The sequence below is a fragment of the Strigops habroptila genome, chromosome 2, assembly GCF_004027225.2.
Source record: "Strigops habroptila isolate Jane chromosome 2, bStrHab1.2.pri, whole genome shotgun sequence".
Lineage (NCBI taxonomy): Eukaryota > Metazoa > Chordata > Aves > Psittaciformes > Psittacidae > Strigops > Strigops habroptila.
In genome coordinates, this window is record NC_044278.2 from 88,549,089 (window position 1) to 88,566,980 (window position 17,892).

Consider the following 17,892-nt stretch of genomic DNA (forward strand, 5'->3'; position numbering starts at 1 on the left):
TATTCTTATGTTTTCCTTCTGGTAAAGTAAGCTTCTAGAGTCCTGGTGTTGATTGCGTTGGTTTAGATTGTACTGGAAAGATGCAGGGGAACTGTAAAAATGAAACATTTTTCTTCCAAAGTAATCTTGTTGCACCCACTCTTATTTTAAAACCATACTGCTAATGATATTTGTGTTTCTATTATGTCAGTGGACATGCTCCTGGAATTATGGTATATATAATTTGTTCCTTAATAAGAACATTACTAACTGCAGTATCTGTTGCTATCATCCTAAGACATATTAAATTTGTACTGTAAAGCTTATGAAAGCACACTAAAGGAGGGTCTCAAATATTCTTAACATTTTTAGACACAATTATGAAATTACCTATGAAATTAGGTAGTTTATATCTGACACTGAAATGCAAGGCAAAACTTACCTGCTATTTTGATAAGTTTACTTCTGCTTTAGATGGCATTTAAAAGACTTGTATGAGTTAATTGGGTATGATATTAAAAAGTATTTAAATCTATTCTGCAGTTAAAAGAGATTATTTAGATCATAAAGGGTATATTTCTCAAAGAATTATTGTGGCTATGCAGCTATCTGCAAGCAGCTGGAATTACTCATCTAGGATGCAAAAGATACACTTGACTAATTAGGAAGCCAGTTGGGACTGGTGACAGCAGTCTGCACAGCTTGTGAAAGCCGATTAGATGGGTCCATAGAAGTGTTAATATTGAACAATATTTGCAATTTTATACTATCACTGTAGCAATGTGTATGCAGTTGTCCCTGGAGCAATTTAAGATATTTCTAAAATACTGCATGTACATTTTCATTTCTTAGAATTCCCATCATATAAACTGGACAACATGTAGATAGTATGGGTATTAATAGCTGGCTGTGTAACTTCATAGAAGGTGTCAACTGTTGACTTAAGAATCAGAAAAAAAATCCCAGAATTTGGAGCCTAACTGAAGGAGTAGGAGTTTGAAAAATAAGCTTTCTGCATGTTTCAGGTATGTAGATTGTTAACTATAATGTTTTTATTTGCAGTGGTTAACCTTTTTTCAATACATCCATGCATACAGGAAAACTACTAGAGGAGTTTTTAAATCAAGCTATACATTTCTTCTTCTCTTAACTGTTTGCATGTCAGTGGAACACTAATTTATAATCTAGTTTGTTGACTACAGTAATCAGATAAGATGAAAAACAGATAAATATGTTTACAGCTACTACAAAAGTTGTGGCTTTCAGGTATTTATTTTCCATTATTTAGAATCTTTTTTTATTTATTTGATGGGTCTTTTTATAGTATAGCAGATAATGCACCAGGAGTTTTTTTTTCTACTAAAACTGTTAAGTTTTTGAAATAACTATGATATCCATAGTAGTCTTGGATAGGCTTAAAAAGAAAGAGATGACATGCTGAAATAGCATTGAAATTTTTCTTGTGTTATTCCTACTTCCTAAAACAAAGCTTATGAACTCTTTTCCATAAAATTTATAGTATCGTTTTTGGGACTGTGATATTATTTGCATTACTGTTACCAAAAATGCTTATAAACTTTCCTCCAGCGTTCATGTACTTTACTGTAGCTAATGGCTTGGCCTCAAAGTTTCTTCAAGCGTGATTTTGGTTTTAAACTATTCACTGAGTTTTTTCATTCCAGACATAAGTATTTTAAAGAATTGCATGACATCAGTTGTAGAAAGGGAAAGTTAAAAAAGGGAGCTGAACACATAATCTGAGTGATATTTGTTAGGTACATTCCAAACCGTATTCATAGTTATGATAGTTCATTAGTCATATGAAACTAAACAAGTGGTGTTCTTCAGGGCTCAGGACTGGGGCTAGTTCTGTTTAATATATTTACTGATGATCTAGTTGAGAGAATCAAGTGCACTCTCAGTAAATTTGCAGACGACACCAAGTTGGTTGGCAGAGTTTATCTGCCGGGGCACAGGAAGGCTTTACAGAGGGATCTGGACAGGCTGGATCCGTAGGCTGTGGCCAGTGGTATGAGGTTCAACAAGGCAAAGTGCCGGGTCCTGCATTTAGGCCACAACACCCCATGCAGTGCTACAGGCTTGAGGAAGAGTGGCTAGAAAGCTGCTCGGTGGCGAAGGACCTGGAGGGGTGCTGATTGATGGCTGCTGAACGTTGCCAGCTTGTGCACAGGCAGCCAAGAAGGCCAACAGCACCCTGGCCTGTATCAGCAATAGTGTGGTCAGCAAGAATAGGGCAGTGACCATCCCCTGTACTCAGCACTGGTGAGACCCCACCTCAAATCCTGTGTTCAGTTTGGGCCCTTGACTACAAGAAACATATTGGGGTTCTGGAGTGTTCCAAAGAAGAGCAATCAGGCTGGTGAAGGGTCTGGAGCACGAGTCTTTTGAGGAACAGCTGAAGGAACTGGGGTTGTTTAGTCTGGAGAAGAGAAGGCTCAGGGGGACCTTATTGCCCTCTACAACTACCTGAAAGGAGATTATAGGAAGGTGGGTGTCTCTTCTCCCAGGTAATGAGTGATAGGATGAGAGGAAACACCCTTAAGTTGCACCAGGGCAGGTTAGATTAGATATTAGGAAAAATTTCTTCACCAAAAGGGTTGTCAAGCATTGCAACAGGCTGCCCAGGGAAATGGTGGAGTGACCAGCCCTGGGGGTATTTACAGTATGTGTACATGTGTTGCTTAGGCACATAGCTTAGTGGTGGACTTGGCAGTGTTAGGTTTATGATTGGATGAGATGATCTCGGTATTTTCCAACCTATATAATTCTATGATTCTAAGGGTGTTCTCAGGTTACAGTTTTGTTGTTTTAAGGACTAGCATCTTGGGAGAGCAGCAAATCAAATACTACAAGGAAGGAAGAGGGCTCTCCTTGGTGGGAAAATTCATGACATTCTAAAAATTAAAACAAAATTACTCACTAAAGCAAATATACATGTGGAATTAGCAGAAATCAAAGAATGGGTAAAAATGCAAGCAAAAGGAACTGAAGTGCTTACTAAATGCAGTTTGTAATACAACTGCACAAAAAGATATTTTAAAATAAATTATTTTGGTCCTGTAAATAATAAATTAGTTACTGGTGTAGTAGAGAAAATATCAAAAATGTTTATGAAAATGTAATTTAAATTAATGTTAAGTAGCATCTGTTGTGAGCTTTACGTATGTTTATAAGTGTGTATAAACTCTTACTATGAGATTGCCACTACGTGACTTTAAATTATATTTGAAGGATATTTTTCTTCAATTTGTGGATGGAAAGCTCAAATTTTGAGAAAATAAATGATTTATATTTTTTTTTAAATAATCATTTGCATATCTTGGTTCCCAAAGTCTTGTGCCTCTTTTCGTTATGCTTTCCTCTTCTGCTTTTAAATGATATCCAGGCTTAGGGTTCTCAGAAGCTAAATTATGTTCAACTCTTGACTTAGCTGTTGAATTATGAAAGTAAAAATGTTATTTCTAGAATGTCATAGTCATGATTTGGTCCATGCTGATTTTACAGTACTTTGCCAGACCTTCCTCTTTGCAACTTTGAGCTTTTTTTGTCTGAATTACTTTTGTTGCCCTTGAAACCACTTACCTTAGAAAGATGCTAGAATTCTTTAAAGCTTATTGAAAAATGGAATTTATTTAAAGCAGAGAAAGCAATAGAAACAGTGTTGGAAAGGAACATTTCCCGTAATAATTTTCCCCTGATTTCAGGTCTAGAAGATTGCCTTGCTTCCTTATTCGTAGTCCAGCACTTTCAGAATTTCCTTTTGGTGACGTTGCATCTTGTTATACCCATCAGCTAGGTTAGGTCCTGATTTGAATATTCACTGTTAGCAATGACTACAGAATCATGTGATATGTCTGACTGTATCCAAGGTGCGTGTTGACTGAGGGAGTTTTGCCCAGTGAGGCATAATGAGATTTCTATCATGTAATTCTTTATTCCTCCGTGGTGATTTTTCATCATATAGTAAATCCCTGAAGTAGCTTGCTTTCTCCTCCCAGGCGCAGACACAAGGGGTTAACAAGGTTCAGAAGTCTAACATGTGCTGATGTGTTTATTTGGGGAAAGAAAAGTAGGGTGTTTAATGCTTGCATTTAATTATAATTTCACAGTAACATTCATAATTCTTTTGATGGATATTATACATGCATGTGTAATAGGATGAGTAGAATTTTCCTGAACTACATCAATTATTTAATATTGGCCAGCAGTCATTAAATACAAAGGGAAAATGGCTTTTGATTAAAGCTACCTATCCGGTCCAATATTGTTCACTCAGCATCCTGCTGAGAAACAATTTCAATGTTTTATAACAATAACTGAAATGATCTCTTGTCTAATATAGCAAATCATTTTTAGGGACAGCTCTTGAAAGCTGACATGAAGCTGATTATTTGCAGTTGCAAAAGGGTACTGAAATGAAAATATGAGTGAAATGACATTTCACTTAAAACTGCTTGACTCTCACTATAGAGAAAGAGGAATGTGAAATGAATGGAATAAAATTTGGCCTAGTTCAATGTATAGAAGACCAAATCAGTTATGATTAATTGCAAGAGAGCAAATTGTGAATGTTAAAACCCTGGTCTAAGTTTGAAATAAATAGTTTTAATAGTACCATTAATATCTTCTATTGTTGTTGTTTATAGTTGTTATTATTTATGCTTTGATATTGCTATGGTAACCTAGAGGGTTCCTTCTCTCTCCTTTTCAGAAGGTGAGGAGACTGGCGTGATGGATAGCCTGTTGGAGGCCTTGCAATCAGGTGCAGCTTTTCGAGACCGAAGGAAAAGGGCACCGAGATCTAAAGGTGAATATTCTATTTTACATTTTATTTTCCATAGAAAGTTAAAAGTGCTGTAGAACTTCAGTGCTATTGGGTTTAATTCTTTCTTGCAATGATAACTTTCAGGGATGTTCAGGCTGTTTTGCTGATGGTCGTAGCACTTCAGAGATTAATTTACTGAACTTAGCATAGCATGATTATTATGACAAAACTCTTCAATACAGCCACATGTACTTTAACATTTTAGTTGAATGGGGAAAGTAAAAGTCATCTTGCCCTATAAATGAATCAAATAATTTCACCAGTATGTAATTGTCACTTTACTCCTAGGAACATCCAACTTCTAAATAATTCTGCTTAGTAGTGTTGTTAGAATATTTCAGTAACTTTCAAAGATGTGTTTCATTTCCATTGTTTCCTTCTTTTGCAGACATACCGCAAAATCTCAGTCCAACCACACAGCGGCCTGTGCTGAAAGCTTGTAACCATGGTAATGAACCATATTCATGAATTGCATGCTGCTCTTAGCTTATGTAGTTGATCTGTGCTTTCAAAAGACTGCTGTGATTTTTTTCAGTTTTCTGCCTTAGTGGAATACTGAAAGTGTATTGGAACCTGCTTTTTAAAATCATCTGAAACTGTACTTATTGATTACTTTGCAAAGCTCTTCTATCTTTTGTGGGGTTTTTATTTATTTAAAACTTGGTTATATTTTTAAATGTAGTACTTTTATAGTTCTTAAGAACAACTATGCGAAGATTTTTTTTAATAGGTTGTAGAAATATAACAGAAAGCAGAGATGTTTGGAATATTTTAAATGTTACTAAGTATTTATGATACTGAATCAGAGAAATTTTTGCATTTTTTCTGTTTTTCTTTGTCTTGGTTTTCTTGATACTATAGCTATTGAATGGTTTAAGCTATCATTTACCAGTTTAATTCAAAAGTGATGTTGTATTAACAAAGTATGAGTAAATGAATCAGTTACTTCATGGCAAAATTTTTCTCCAGATTTTGAACATTAGTCCTATATGTTTATTCATAAACTTCTGAACTGTCTCACTGTAATCAAAGATGACTTACTCATATTTGAAAAGTTACGATGAGGGTTTGGGTCCTTGTTAGCTTTGTTTGTTAGACGTTCTATGGAATATGGTTATATTAGGTGTGTTTTAGTTAAGCTTGGGGGGTCCAGAGTGACTGTTTTAAGTGTTTTCTGGAAAAAGCTTATATCTGTAATATGTCTGTTAAAGAAAAATTTTTTCTTTGAAACTTGAAGGAAAAAATATCTAAATATTTCCTTTATTTTTTAAGCAGAATGCATTATCCTTTGATATGTAAATGCATTGTGGAGTTTATAAAGCAAATGCCATCAAATTGATGATATTAATTATTCCTCATGTTTAAGTTTTTATTTCTTAAGTGTCAATAGCCCCCCAGAAAAGAGTGTACAAAATTGGCATTATCTTAAACACAAAGTTAAAGAACACAGAGCTGGAAGTACAGTTTAAAGATAACTAATTCACTTATCGGAATTGACTTAGAGAAGAATCAAGTATATTTGACAAGTGCTTATCTAGCACGTAACATATCGATAGTTGAATAATGACTACAGAGCACATCTGAGTTCATCCTGTAAGTGTTTCTGCTCGTAAGAAAAATTACATTGAATTTTGCTTCTTTTCAACCCATTCGATCCGTCTAGGTGTCCATGGACAGATAGTGTAATTTCCAGTTTTCAAATTAACTGTATTTGGACAAACATTAGGGCTGTGCACCAGAAACACAAAAAAACCACAAAAAAAAATTCTTTCACTAGTTAGCTCAGGAACAACTCTGAGCTTGCTTTTAAAGAATTCATTAGTATGTTTTTGATTTTTTGACACTTGTAACAATATCTATGTGTTACATCATCCTATCTTGAGCCAAAGAGAGCATTAAACTTGATGTAGATTATGGTGAGTTCATGTATCAAAACGTTTTTGACTTTATGATAGAATTATATGGTCGTTGGTTGCTCCAAGTTCCCTTTGAGGTGAATTTTTTTTTTTTTTTTTGCTATTCAAGATCTTTGTAGGTAAGTTGGGGACTTGCTTTTAGTAATTTATATTGTTATTGGGAAACCAGAAATTATGTAGGTTGCATACTGTCTAGAATGAATACTAGACGCTCAGTATCAAAGTTTATTTTTAGATAATAACCACCTCACTGAAGTTAACAATGTGGCCAGTCAAGCAAGAAGTCTATAATTTCAACGCATTTCAGAAAAATTGGGATATGTCATTAGACAAAAGTATCGGCTTGGGCATTCATTGATTTGCTGGTTTTCCCAACCAAATGTATCAAATGGGTGTTAAATTTTATATAATGGCAAAAAAACACTGGCTTACTCTAAGCTAAAGATACGTGGAGTCTGATAAAAGCCCTCAAGCAGCAATTTAAGCATTTTGCTTGCTTGCTTCTGTACTGGTTTTGGATGTTTGGCTTAACTGGTAACTGGTTTGGTTACTGCTTATTCTGCTGAGACTAACAGATTCACTTACAGTAGATATACTTTAATACACACTGCAGATTCATATCTAGGATGATGTTTTTTAACTCATCATGCAGTCAAAAGAATTACAAGCCATGACTTGAAATGTTTGTCCTCTGAATCATTCAGAGTATATCAATCTGTTGGGCAGATGCCATCAAGTTGTAGCTAATCTCTTCTGTTTCAAAACAAAAGCAAGTAAATGAATAAAAACTTAGTCTTTATGATGAACGATATTTTGCTAAAAAAGCGGGATATAAATCATACCCAAACATACATGGAAACTAGAGAGTAGTGGTTCCATGTCTCACAGGAGGTGAATAGAGAGAGAGAAATACAGGCAAAATGCATGCTTTCTTCATAGCTCTAACGTAAATGGAAGCAGGAAAGAAATCTCTCTAACCATTGCCATTGTCATCCTCAGAATGATACTGCTCAAGGTACCAGACTGTCACTTGCTCACGAGGCTGAGCCAAGCCCCATGAAACAAAGTAATACAGATGAGCAATCCAATGCTATTTAGTTCTAGAACTGAGAACTGAAATTGTTTCCTTTATCTAAATAGACTGCTTAAGGTAAAAAAAAACCCAAAAAATAGGAGGAATAGTAAATTTACTGGAATACTAGCCCTAGCCATGTGTTGGCCACTTCTCTCTTCATGATCTGTTGAGGTCCCCAAAAACCTCTGGTAGGGTTCGGCTGATATATTTCTTATTAAAAAAGAGAACTGGTTCTCATGCTGCTTCCCAGAGAAGCCTCTTGGGTGTGTTTTTGGTTTTTTTTTTCAGTCCTACTGCACTCTTCCTTTATTGAACAGATTGCCTCTTTGTAATATGGTATGTGGGTTTTGTCAAGTTTAAATCTATTCTCTTTCTGTGATAGGAATTACCAATTAAATTTTTTCTGCTCGTGACAAGGCCCATGAAGTGAGGTAAAGCCCTGCTGCATAACTAATAGAAATAATACACATGTGGAATTGTTAGATTTTGGAAATGTTCTAGCACCTGAAGAATACAAATAATTTTTACTAGATTGGTATTGGTATATTTGTTTCCTTTGTTTCCATTTATGGTGGTTTGTGTTTTTAAATTAACAACTGAATTATATATATGTTCAAAACTACGTGTAAATATTACAGTTTACTTTAACTGCAAAGAGCCATAAACTGCGGTCAATACTGTGATGTATGCTTTCACTCTAATTCCCGTTCAGAGCACTGTATGGCACAAGTGGAGTATTAGTATAGTTTTAGTGTTGTACTTTGGTAAAGTTGTAGTTCAATAGCATCTAATGGGAACTTTTTTATTTCATTTAGGGAGTAGAAGAAAGCACTTAATTTTCAGTGATCAGGATTTTGCACATTAGAAGATCATCTCAAGCAGCTAATAGCTGTGGCTGATCTGAGTTTATCAGTTATTTACAACAGTCAAGGCATATTTGCAGCTTGCACATTTATTTCAAGCTAGTTAAGTTCAAATAGACGTAGCAGCATATCCAAGGCAGCACAGAGCCCACTGCAGCACAGAAAGCTGCGTTATTCACTAAGTTTTCAGTCAGGCTTTGCAGCCTGCATCAAGTTCTCTGCTGCTATGGCTACGCATTTGTTTACAGTAACATTAGCCAAGGTAATGTTATCTGAAATGCATGAAAATGAATTTGAGATGCAGCTTTGACTGCGTGTATATTTACCTCAAATGCAGAAGAAAGCATTTTTCTTTACAAGTAGATTATATTCAGAAAGCTGTGGGTAAAGAAAAGCTATAATAAAATGGAAGTAAAAAAGTACAAATTGCTTTTTGTGACTGAAAAGGTTGAAAGAAGTCTTTCTGTTGCAATCAGTAATTGGGTTGTGGACTGTACTTCCAAAGGTAACAATAAAGTCTTGTTTCTATATTCAAATCAAACTTCCATGGTAAGAGGTAGTCATAATTACTGTAACTGTTTGTTCAGTGAGTCTATAAACAATAGAATAATTTTCATGTCACATTTCATCTGAAGCATTTTAAACACCTCTGTTAAATAAAATCCTTGACAAGTAATGTCATTCTGGTCCAAATTAAGCAGAAGAAAACCCTTTTTTCATGTCGTGGGGTTTTTCACCTCTTTATTCATAATAGAACTGTCATCTGAGGTGCATATTAGTGTCTCTGCTACCTTATTTTTGACAATCATAGCTGACAATGAGCTCAGGCTCATCTTAATTCTTGAAACCCACAGTCCAGCCACTTAGGGGTCACTTTTATTTCATCATAGCTGTATATGACAGCAAACTATGATTGACATTTCAACCTCATTTTTTCCTTATTATTTTCCTGTGTATGTTACTGGCTTTTCCGCAACTATATGATGTACTGAACATTAGGAAGTACTGACCACTGGAGAAACAATGAAACCTGTGAAGATAACTTCTTACCCAGTACATGTTGGTAGTAAAGATGTGTTCTTGACCACTACCGGTTCTTCATGGTAGATACCACTCTTCTTTCTGTATGTGATCTGAAAACACCGGTGTTTGTATCTCTGGTGAAGAAAAAAATTGTTAGCCTTTGTGAAGTTTTACTCAATAGACAAGTTTCCTTGGCAGCAGACTTGGAATACCTGTAGGCATTGTTATGAAATGAAAATATTTAATAGGATTTCTATTAAAAAATACCAAAACATAGTTCTCAGTTGTTCCCATTTTAAGACCAAAGTTTCACTTCAATATTGACTTCATAGGTCAAGTAAAATTGTTGCTTATTCTAACAGAAATAATTCCCCTGAAACCATCTGCACTGTTTATAATAGAGTGTTTTCCTAGAGCAGGCAGCAGAGTTCAAACTGTGGCCATAAGAGTCAATTTTGCATGTCTGGAAAAAAAAGTATCCAGACAAGAATAGTGAATTTACAAAATTGCTATTTGTTTGTTTAGAACTATTTCTGCAATGCCATAGTTGCAGACACATACAGTCCCTCACAGAGACGGCCCTGGAGAATTTGCATTCCAAAATATCTCTTTCCAACAAAGTTAATAAAAATATATCTTTATAATAAAGGCTAACATAAAGAGAGGTATAAAACACTCATCTATTTATTTACATTTATTGTTAAATACCAGATACTGCAAAATGGATGCAAGCTCTCTGAAGAATGTAAATGGTACTTCAAATTAGTAGTAAATGCATATTAGTAGTCTGAAAATATTGGTATAGACAGAAAAAAATTAAGTTAACTTGCCCTTCATATAACCCGAGCACACACTGTCAACCTTAGCACTGCCCATATGTAGAGAAGGAGAGGAAGAATTGTAATCCTACAAAAAAATGTCTGTGGCTATTTCATTAATTTTCTTGTATAGTCTTGTGAGATTTCCCATGAGTAAGGTGACGTGCATATCTTCCATTCCGTGTCTTTTCATAAAGAATTATATGTAAACATAATATAGACAGGAAAGAGAACCGAAGCTTTTTAAGAGTAAAAATTTTAGGTGCCTCCTTGAGACAAGGTGGACCTTATAATGGGTCTTATACTCCAGAGGTTTGACAACTTCGTTCCTAAAGTGAGACCCTTTGAAGATGTCAAATTAGGCACTCAGAAGAGCTAATTGCTTTTGTAAATATCTTGCCAGTATTCATTGGTACTAGTTGAATCAGGCTGCTTCTCTCAAGGGAGGCAAGGACATTTTCTGCAAGATAAGAACGGTGGCAAAAAGGTGACATTTGAAAGCAGTGACACTGTATATTCCATAATTGCACATACAGTAAATGTCACTTTCATAATAGTCTAGCTAGGTAACCAGATTTCCAAGAGCTACAGCAGGCAAGTTATATATTCAAAGCAGTCTTCTGCATATGCATCAGTGGACAATCTTAAATCTGCAGAGGGAGCTGTAAATTGCCAACAATTTACCCATATTTGTCTTTTCATTTTTTAGTCACACAGAACTTCCCATTCAAAGAGAATTACTGAGTTGATCTGTGTAGCGAAGAGATTCTGTCACTTCTCAGAGTACTTTTCAAGTCTCTTCCATATTTGTTTAGCTAGATTTTAGGTATAAATTTACCAGACTCTTTCACTTCTGTTTTCTGAATATTAAGAACAAGTAGTCTAAACAAGTATCAAAACTCCTGCACCCTTCTTCAAAATCTTTAAGAACTCTCATCCAAATAGAATAAATTATATATCTATTGACCAAACAACAGCCATAATGCTCTTTACATTGTTTAATATATATATGTCTTGTTAAGGGGGATATTTTTCTTAAAAAAAAGAAATATTGGGTAGCGAAATATCATCAGCTAGACATTAGAAATGAGTTTTCTCTGGCTGAAAGACTCTCCTATATGTACATAGGGGACAAAATCTGAGCTGGAAACAAGCAGTGAAACTGTATCATCCCTGACTCGAGTCTTTTTGTGACTCAAGAGATGTCTGGTTGATGAAACATTGTTTAGCCAGTAATTCAAAGGATGTAGAGCAAACACAAAATGGTTACTCATGAAATTCTTTAAGCACACTCCTTAATTCATCTTTCTTTGCCGTGTAAGTGCATGTGTTCCCTTAATGTTCTGGGTTTTCTCCTCCTGTGGGACAATTTAGTTTCATTTTTTCCTAAGTGGTTGTTGCAGCAAAGCACAAATGTACAAAGTAAAAGAAATACTGGAGTTATGTTTCTGTCTGGGGGTTGGTTTGTTGTTTTTTTGGTTGGTGTTTTGTTTTTCTTTGGGGTTGGTTTTTTTTGTTTAATGTGTTGGGGTTTTTTGATTTGGGGGGGTGGTTTTTGCGGGTTTTTTTGTTTGTTTGTTTGGGTTTTTTTTTTCTGTTGTTTTTTCTTTTCATTATAAGCCAATGCTTTGCAAAGGTACAAATAAAGGACATTAAATAGATGTAGGGAAAACAAGGGTATCCTGCAGCTTTTTCCCTTTGTTGGGGTAGGAACGTTTGGAAGCTTTATTTTCAAGTTTTGGAATACTCTAAAGGGAAGTTGGCATTTAAATTGAACCAGAACTCGTGGGTTGCATCTGCAAGTTGCTTGATAAATGCAGTATCATCTTTGTTTCATTCCAAAAATAGATGTCTTTTGTATTTCCATCATAGATACCTAAGGCAATATCTACATCAATCATCCAGCAAATTAATCAGCAGCGTTGGAGACTTTTTCTTGGTGGCTCAAACTTGCATATCATGATTGGTAAAGGAAGGAAATACAGGGGGCAAATGCAGTTTTCATTTGAATGGCAGAAGGAAAGATGATAGCCAGACTTAGGCCGAATGATATGGGGGAATGTGAGGCAGTTGGGCTGTAACTCCTCTTTTCTTACAAAACCAAGATGAGAAGCTATAGTTTAAGTAATTTCAGGAAAGAATATTTGGATTTTGCAGGATATTGGGCTAATCAATCTCTTCACTTTCAGCATACACTGTAAAGTAGGTTGACCCTTGTTCTTGGTATGGTAATGTTTAAAAAAAACCCCACTTTTCAAAGGAAGATCAGAAAAATTACTTAATCTATGCAATTTCCTAGCAGGTTTTACTTCCTCAAGGTTTGCAAAAACCAGGATTGCTAATATCTACTCTTTCTTTCTTTGAAAGACTGTAACAATACCTTATTAGTAGCATGGTCTTTCTGTTACAGTAGTTTGTTATGATATCTTAAAAAGAAAACTTTTTTGTAAGTGAGGGTTTTTATTTCATTGGAGGAAAGAGTTTTTCTCATGCTTTATTGTCTGATTATATTTATCTCACTCTATATAGAGGAATCAGAGAAAAAATGTTTTCTGACCCTGCAAGTTTGACCATATTTGCCCTAGGTTTTCAAAAACCAAAAACCTGAGGTTTAGAAAACTAAGAATGAATTTATTCTACGCCATATTCAAACTTGCAATTGTTGATTTTTTCTTTTTCCTCTTCTTGTGGCATAGGAAAATGATAAAATATGAAATTGAAAAGATAACATCAAGAATACTTAGTGTCATAAACAGAAACAGAATGAAATCTTAGCAGGTATTCAGCATGAGCAAATGGTTGTTACAGTTTTTTCTTTTTATCTGTTTTTTTAGGCTGTAAGCTGGTTTCTTTGTATTTGAAAATAGGTGAGTGTACATGGTATGTTACGGTACAGAACGCATACAGATACTTCAGTTAGCTCTGGGCAAACGCTTTGTCTACTTGAAGCAGGACAGCTTTTGGGGCAGGAACAAAACTGGGTATCACAACCCAGTTTTCAGGTTTCGAAACAAATTTGGGTATCTGTGTACAGCACCTGATTGAGCTATGCGATTTCAGGAGCAATCAATCATAGAATCATAGAATAGTTTGGGTTGGAAAGGACCTTAAGATCATCTAGTTCCAACCCCCTGCCATGGGCAGGGACAAATGTCCAAGAATTCTAACAAGCCTTCAACCACAGAAAAGTAGGACGCGTTGCTCTAGTGAACAATCTTGTGATAGGTTTCTATTTCTAAAATCTAAATTAACCAATTCAATAGGTTATATATTTTTATATCTAGAATCACTTCGTCACTTGGGTTCTTCCCTGCCATTTGGAAACCTATAGTGGCAAGAAAGACAGCATTCTCTGATAACTGTTTTTAATAAAGAGAAAGAAGGAAACCATTTTGAGTACTCTGAAAACAGGATATGCCTCACATATATGTTCAATTCACTGACAGATAAAAGAGCTTAATAGAACCACAGGTAAACTATTTCTTGGCAAATGCCTGCTTAATGCAACACAAGTTGAGAGGCTGGCATTTTGATGGCTTCCAGGTCATGGTATGCCTTTTACTTCAGTCACTGTTTTTTTGTGGCAAGAATAATTGTCAGCCTTCCCTATTCAATATAAATATTTGAATAACTAGACTCAGTGACAGTTGTTATTTATAGTGAAACTCTGTAAGAAGAGGGGGTAATGAACAGAAGGGAACTTTCCAGGGATATGGAAAACATGGTTTAAATCTTGTCTCTGAAAGAATGAAGCTGGTAAAGGGTCTAGAAACAAGTCTTATGAGGAACTGGGGTTGTTCAGCCTGGAGAAAAGAAGGCTCAGGGGAGACCTTATCGCTTTCTACAACTACCTGAAAGGAAGTTGTAGCAAGGTGGGTGTGGGTCTCTTCTCCCTAGTAACAAGAGGAAACAGCCTCAAGCTACACCAGGGGAGGTTTAGATTAGATATTAAGACAAATGTCTTCACCAAAAGGATTATCAAGCATTGGAACAGGTTGCCCAGGGAAGAGGTGGAGTCACCATCCCTGAAGGTAGTTAAAAGATGTGTAGGTGTGGTGCTTAGGGACATGGTTTAGTGGTGGGCTTGGCCATGCTAGGATATCAGGTGGACTTGATCTTAAAAGTCTTTTCCAACCTAAATGATTCTATGATTCTTTGATGATAATGGAATGTGGATGAACCAGGGTTCAATACAGCTGAGTGAGAGTTTTCATTACCCAGGTTGACTTTGACACCTAAATTTTACTGGTCTTTCAGTTTGGTAACTGAATTTATTAACAGAAGAAGAAATTGGTATCAGAATTGTGTATGTTAACTGAGGGATAGCAGTCTGAGATACTACAGATGTGTTAGCCAGGAAAATAAATATTCAAGGTGGAGACTGATGGGATACATTGATCTTCCAGTTGTTGTCTTTAGCCTCTGGAGAAGGGATCAGAATATATACTCTATTACTACATGAAGGCTTCTTTTGCTTTTATAACTTGTATAAGGTTGGCGTTTTGTTTGTGTTTTACTGTAGTAATCATTATATTTCGTGATTTATTTTTTTTATTTTATGTTTCCATAGTTTCAAAAGTAAAGATACATCCCTAAATACTTCAGTTCCTTACCAAAATTGTTTTCTTTTCTATGCACAAGAACTGTCTTTTGAGAAATTTATCTCAGGACCTATTCCTATTTCAGTGGGTGCATTTTATTGCTGTCATTACCAGAGAAGGGAGACCTCATATATTTTTTTTTCTTCTTACATTCTAAAATATAAATATTTTATTTGAACTATCTTTTCCATGAGAAAATAAACTTCGTGATGTCTGATCTTTCACTTCACCATCATTAGCTGAAGAACTGGGTGAATTGATCTAATGACTCCAAACCTGCTGATAACTCATATGAACACGATGCCGAATTAGGCAATTAAGCAGATGGAGGAGCTAGGGGAGGACTCTCTTAATTTCTGGTCAGTATTTAAAAAATAAGATAAGATTAAATGAGAACCACATCAAAAGAAATGCTAGAAGCTAGTAGAGAGCCCTATCCTTTCCTCTGGTCCTAAACCGTAGAGTGGGTGGGATTGGCTTTGATTTTGGGTTGTCTGGGGGTTTTCCCACTTTACGCTGTTTGGTTCCTAAGCAGAGATCTACAGGTGCTGCTTTACAGATGTACCAAACATCTACAATTGCAGTAGCATCAAAGCACTAAACACATGAAGTACTTTAACATGTTAATTACTTTGGGATATTGGTTATTAAGAATTTTTAACTCATCTCCCAAAATTAATGTATGTATTTAATCTCTTGAAGATATAAAATACCTCGTAAATATAGATACACAATCTTAGGGTCCTTATACTGGCTAGAGAGAAGGACATACCTGTCTTACACAGGAGTTAGTTTATATAAGTTGTTAATAGTCAACGAGTTCAGGCCTCTAATTTAAAGTGCTTGAGGCCAAGAGACCAAAGAGTTTTCTTCGTGTTTTAGTTCTCTATCTGTAATAAAGTTAATACCATATGGCACAGCGCACTCAATACTGAAGATAAAACAGTAGCTTGAATAGCTGCACTTGAAGTTAGTACATTCTGTCCTAGGCTTGTGAGGGGAAAAAAATTAAAGTAATTCTTGTACAATGCATATATGTAAAATTTACATTAATTTTGGATAGCTTTGTCATGCTTCCAAATTCGAGTACTTTGATACTCAACTTTTTCCTTTTACTATAGAGTGTTTGTATAATTTATATTTTACTGCTAGCTGCAATGATAATATTTTGAGCATACTAATGTTTCATTAGACTATCTGGATTAAAAGTAAATGAATCAGTACCATAGCTTTAAGCTATGTAGATTTCTTCTCTGCAAGATAAATTCATAATTTCAGTGTAAAGAGTAAATCAGGATTGAAGTGTGAGTAGTTGCAAACTCTCTTGTGGCTATTCAGTACAGAGTAAAAGGTACTTTGCTATCAGGTAATCCCCTAGTTTTATAATTGTACTGTAGATGGTAGTCTTCTCCTTTCCCTAAGAAATATAAAATCATTTTAATTCTGTGTGATCCATCATCAGGCACCTACTCAAAAAAGTAGCATTCTTAAATGCTCTCAAATGTCCAGTAGCAAAAATAAATGAAGGGCAGAGTGCATTAAGGGATTTCCACTTGTGTTTCACAGGGCAAAGAAAACTGCTGTGAGAGAGCTCTTGGGATAGCTCCTACTCTTGCTGCCTTTAGCAATAGCTTCCTGACTAATCAGTCTCCAAGCTTACCCCAGTGCTTTAAATCTGTTCTCTTTTGCCAGCTGCTGACTGAAAACAGGACACAGCCAATTACTCTCTGCTGAGTTTAGCCAGTCACTGTTTATTCACCTAACAGCAGTTGCTCTGAGATCACTTTATTGAAAACTTCTGATGTAGTGAGATCTCCTGTTGTAAAATATTGGGTTTGTTTCAGTGGGGTCAAAAATGTGTGAATCTTACAGTCTAAGATTGGATATTATTATTATTGGATGTTGACGTTATCTACCTGGACTGTTGATGTCATCTACCTGGACTTGTGCAAAGCGTTCGACACTGTCCCGTATGACATCCTTGTCTCTAAATTGGAGAGACATCAATTTGATAGATGGACCACTCGGTGGATAAAAAACTGGCTCGATGGCCGCACGCAAAGAGTTGTGGTAAATGGCTCAATGTCCAGTTGGAAACCTGTAATGAGTGCTGTCCCTCAGGGATCGGTGTTGGGACTGGTCCTGTTCAACATCTTTGTCAGCGACATGGACAGTGGGATTGAGTGTGCCCTCAGCAAGTTTGCCGACGACACCAAGCTGTGTGGTTCGGTTGATACGCTGGAGGGAAGGGATGTCATCCAGAGGGACCTTGACACGCTTGTGAGGTGGGCCAATGCCAACCTTATGAAGTTTAACCAAGCCAAGTGTAAGGTCCTACACCTGGGTCAGGGCAATCCCAGGCACTGCTACAGGCTGGGCAGAGAAGAGATTCAGAGCAGCCCTGCAGAAAAGGACTTGGGGGGGCTGGTGGACGAGAAGCTTAACATGAGCCGGCAGTGTGCACTTGCAGCCCAGAAAGCCAACCGTCCTCAACATAAAAAGGACATGGAGCTGTTGGAGCGAGTCCAGAGGAGGGCCACGAGGATGATAAGAGGGCTGGAGCATCTCCCGTATGAAGACAGGCTGAGAGAGTTGGGGCTGTTCAGCCTGGAGAAGAGAAGGCTGCGTGGAGACCTCATAGCAGCCTTCCAGTATCTGAAGGGGGTCTACAAGGATGCTGGGGAGGGACTCTTCCTTAGGGACTGTAGTGGTAGGACAAGGGGTAATGGGTTCAAACTTAAACAGGGGAAGTTTAGACTAGATATAAGGAA

At 36.3% G+C, this 17,892-nt stretch overlaps 1 protein-coding gene across 1 annotated transcript in view; it reads left to right on the top strand.

Moving 5' to 3' along the window:
- The window catches only part of DIAPH3 (diaphanous related formin 3), a 231,025-nt gene that overhangs the window by 169,536 nt on the left and 43,597 nt on the right, over window positions 1–17,892 (top strand). Inside the window, 2 exon segments of the mRNA XM_030477090.1 lie at window positions 4,712–4,807; window positions 5,214–5,273. Coding sequence (XP_030332950.1) covers window positions 4,712–4,807; window positions 5,214–5,273 — 156 coding nt within the window.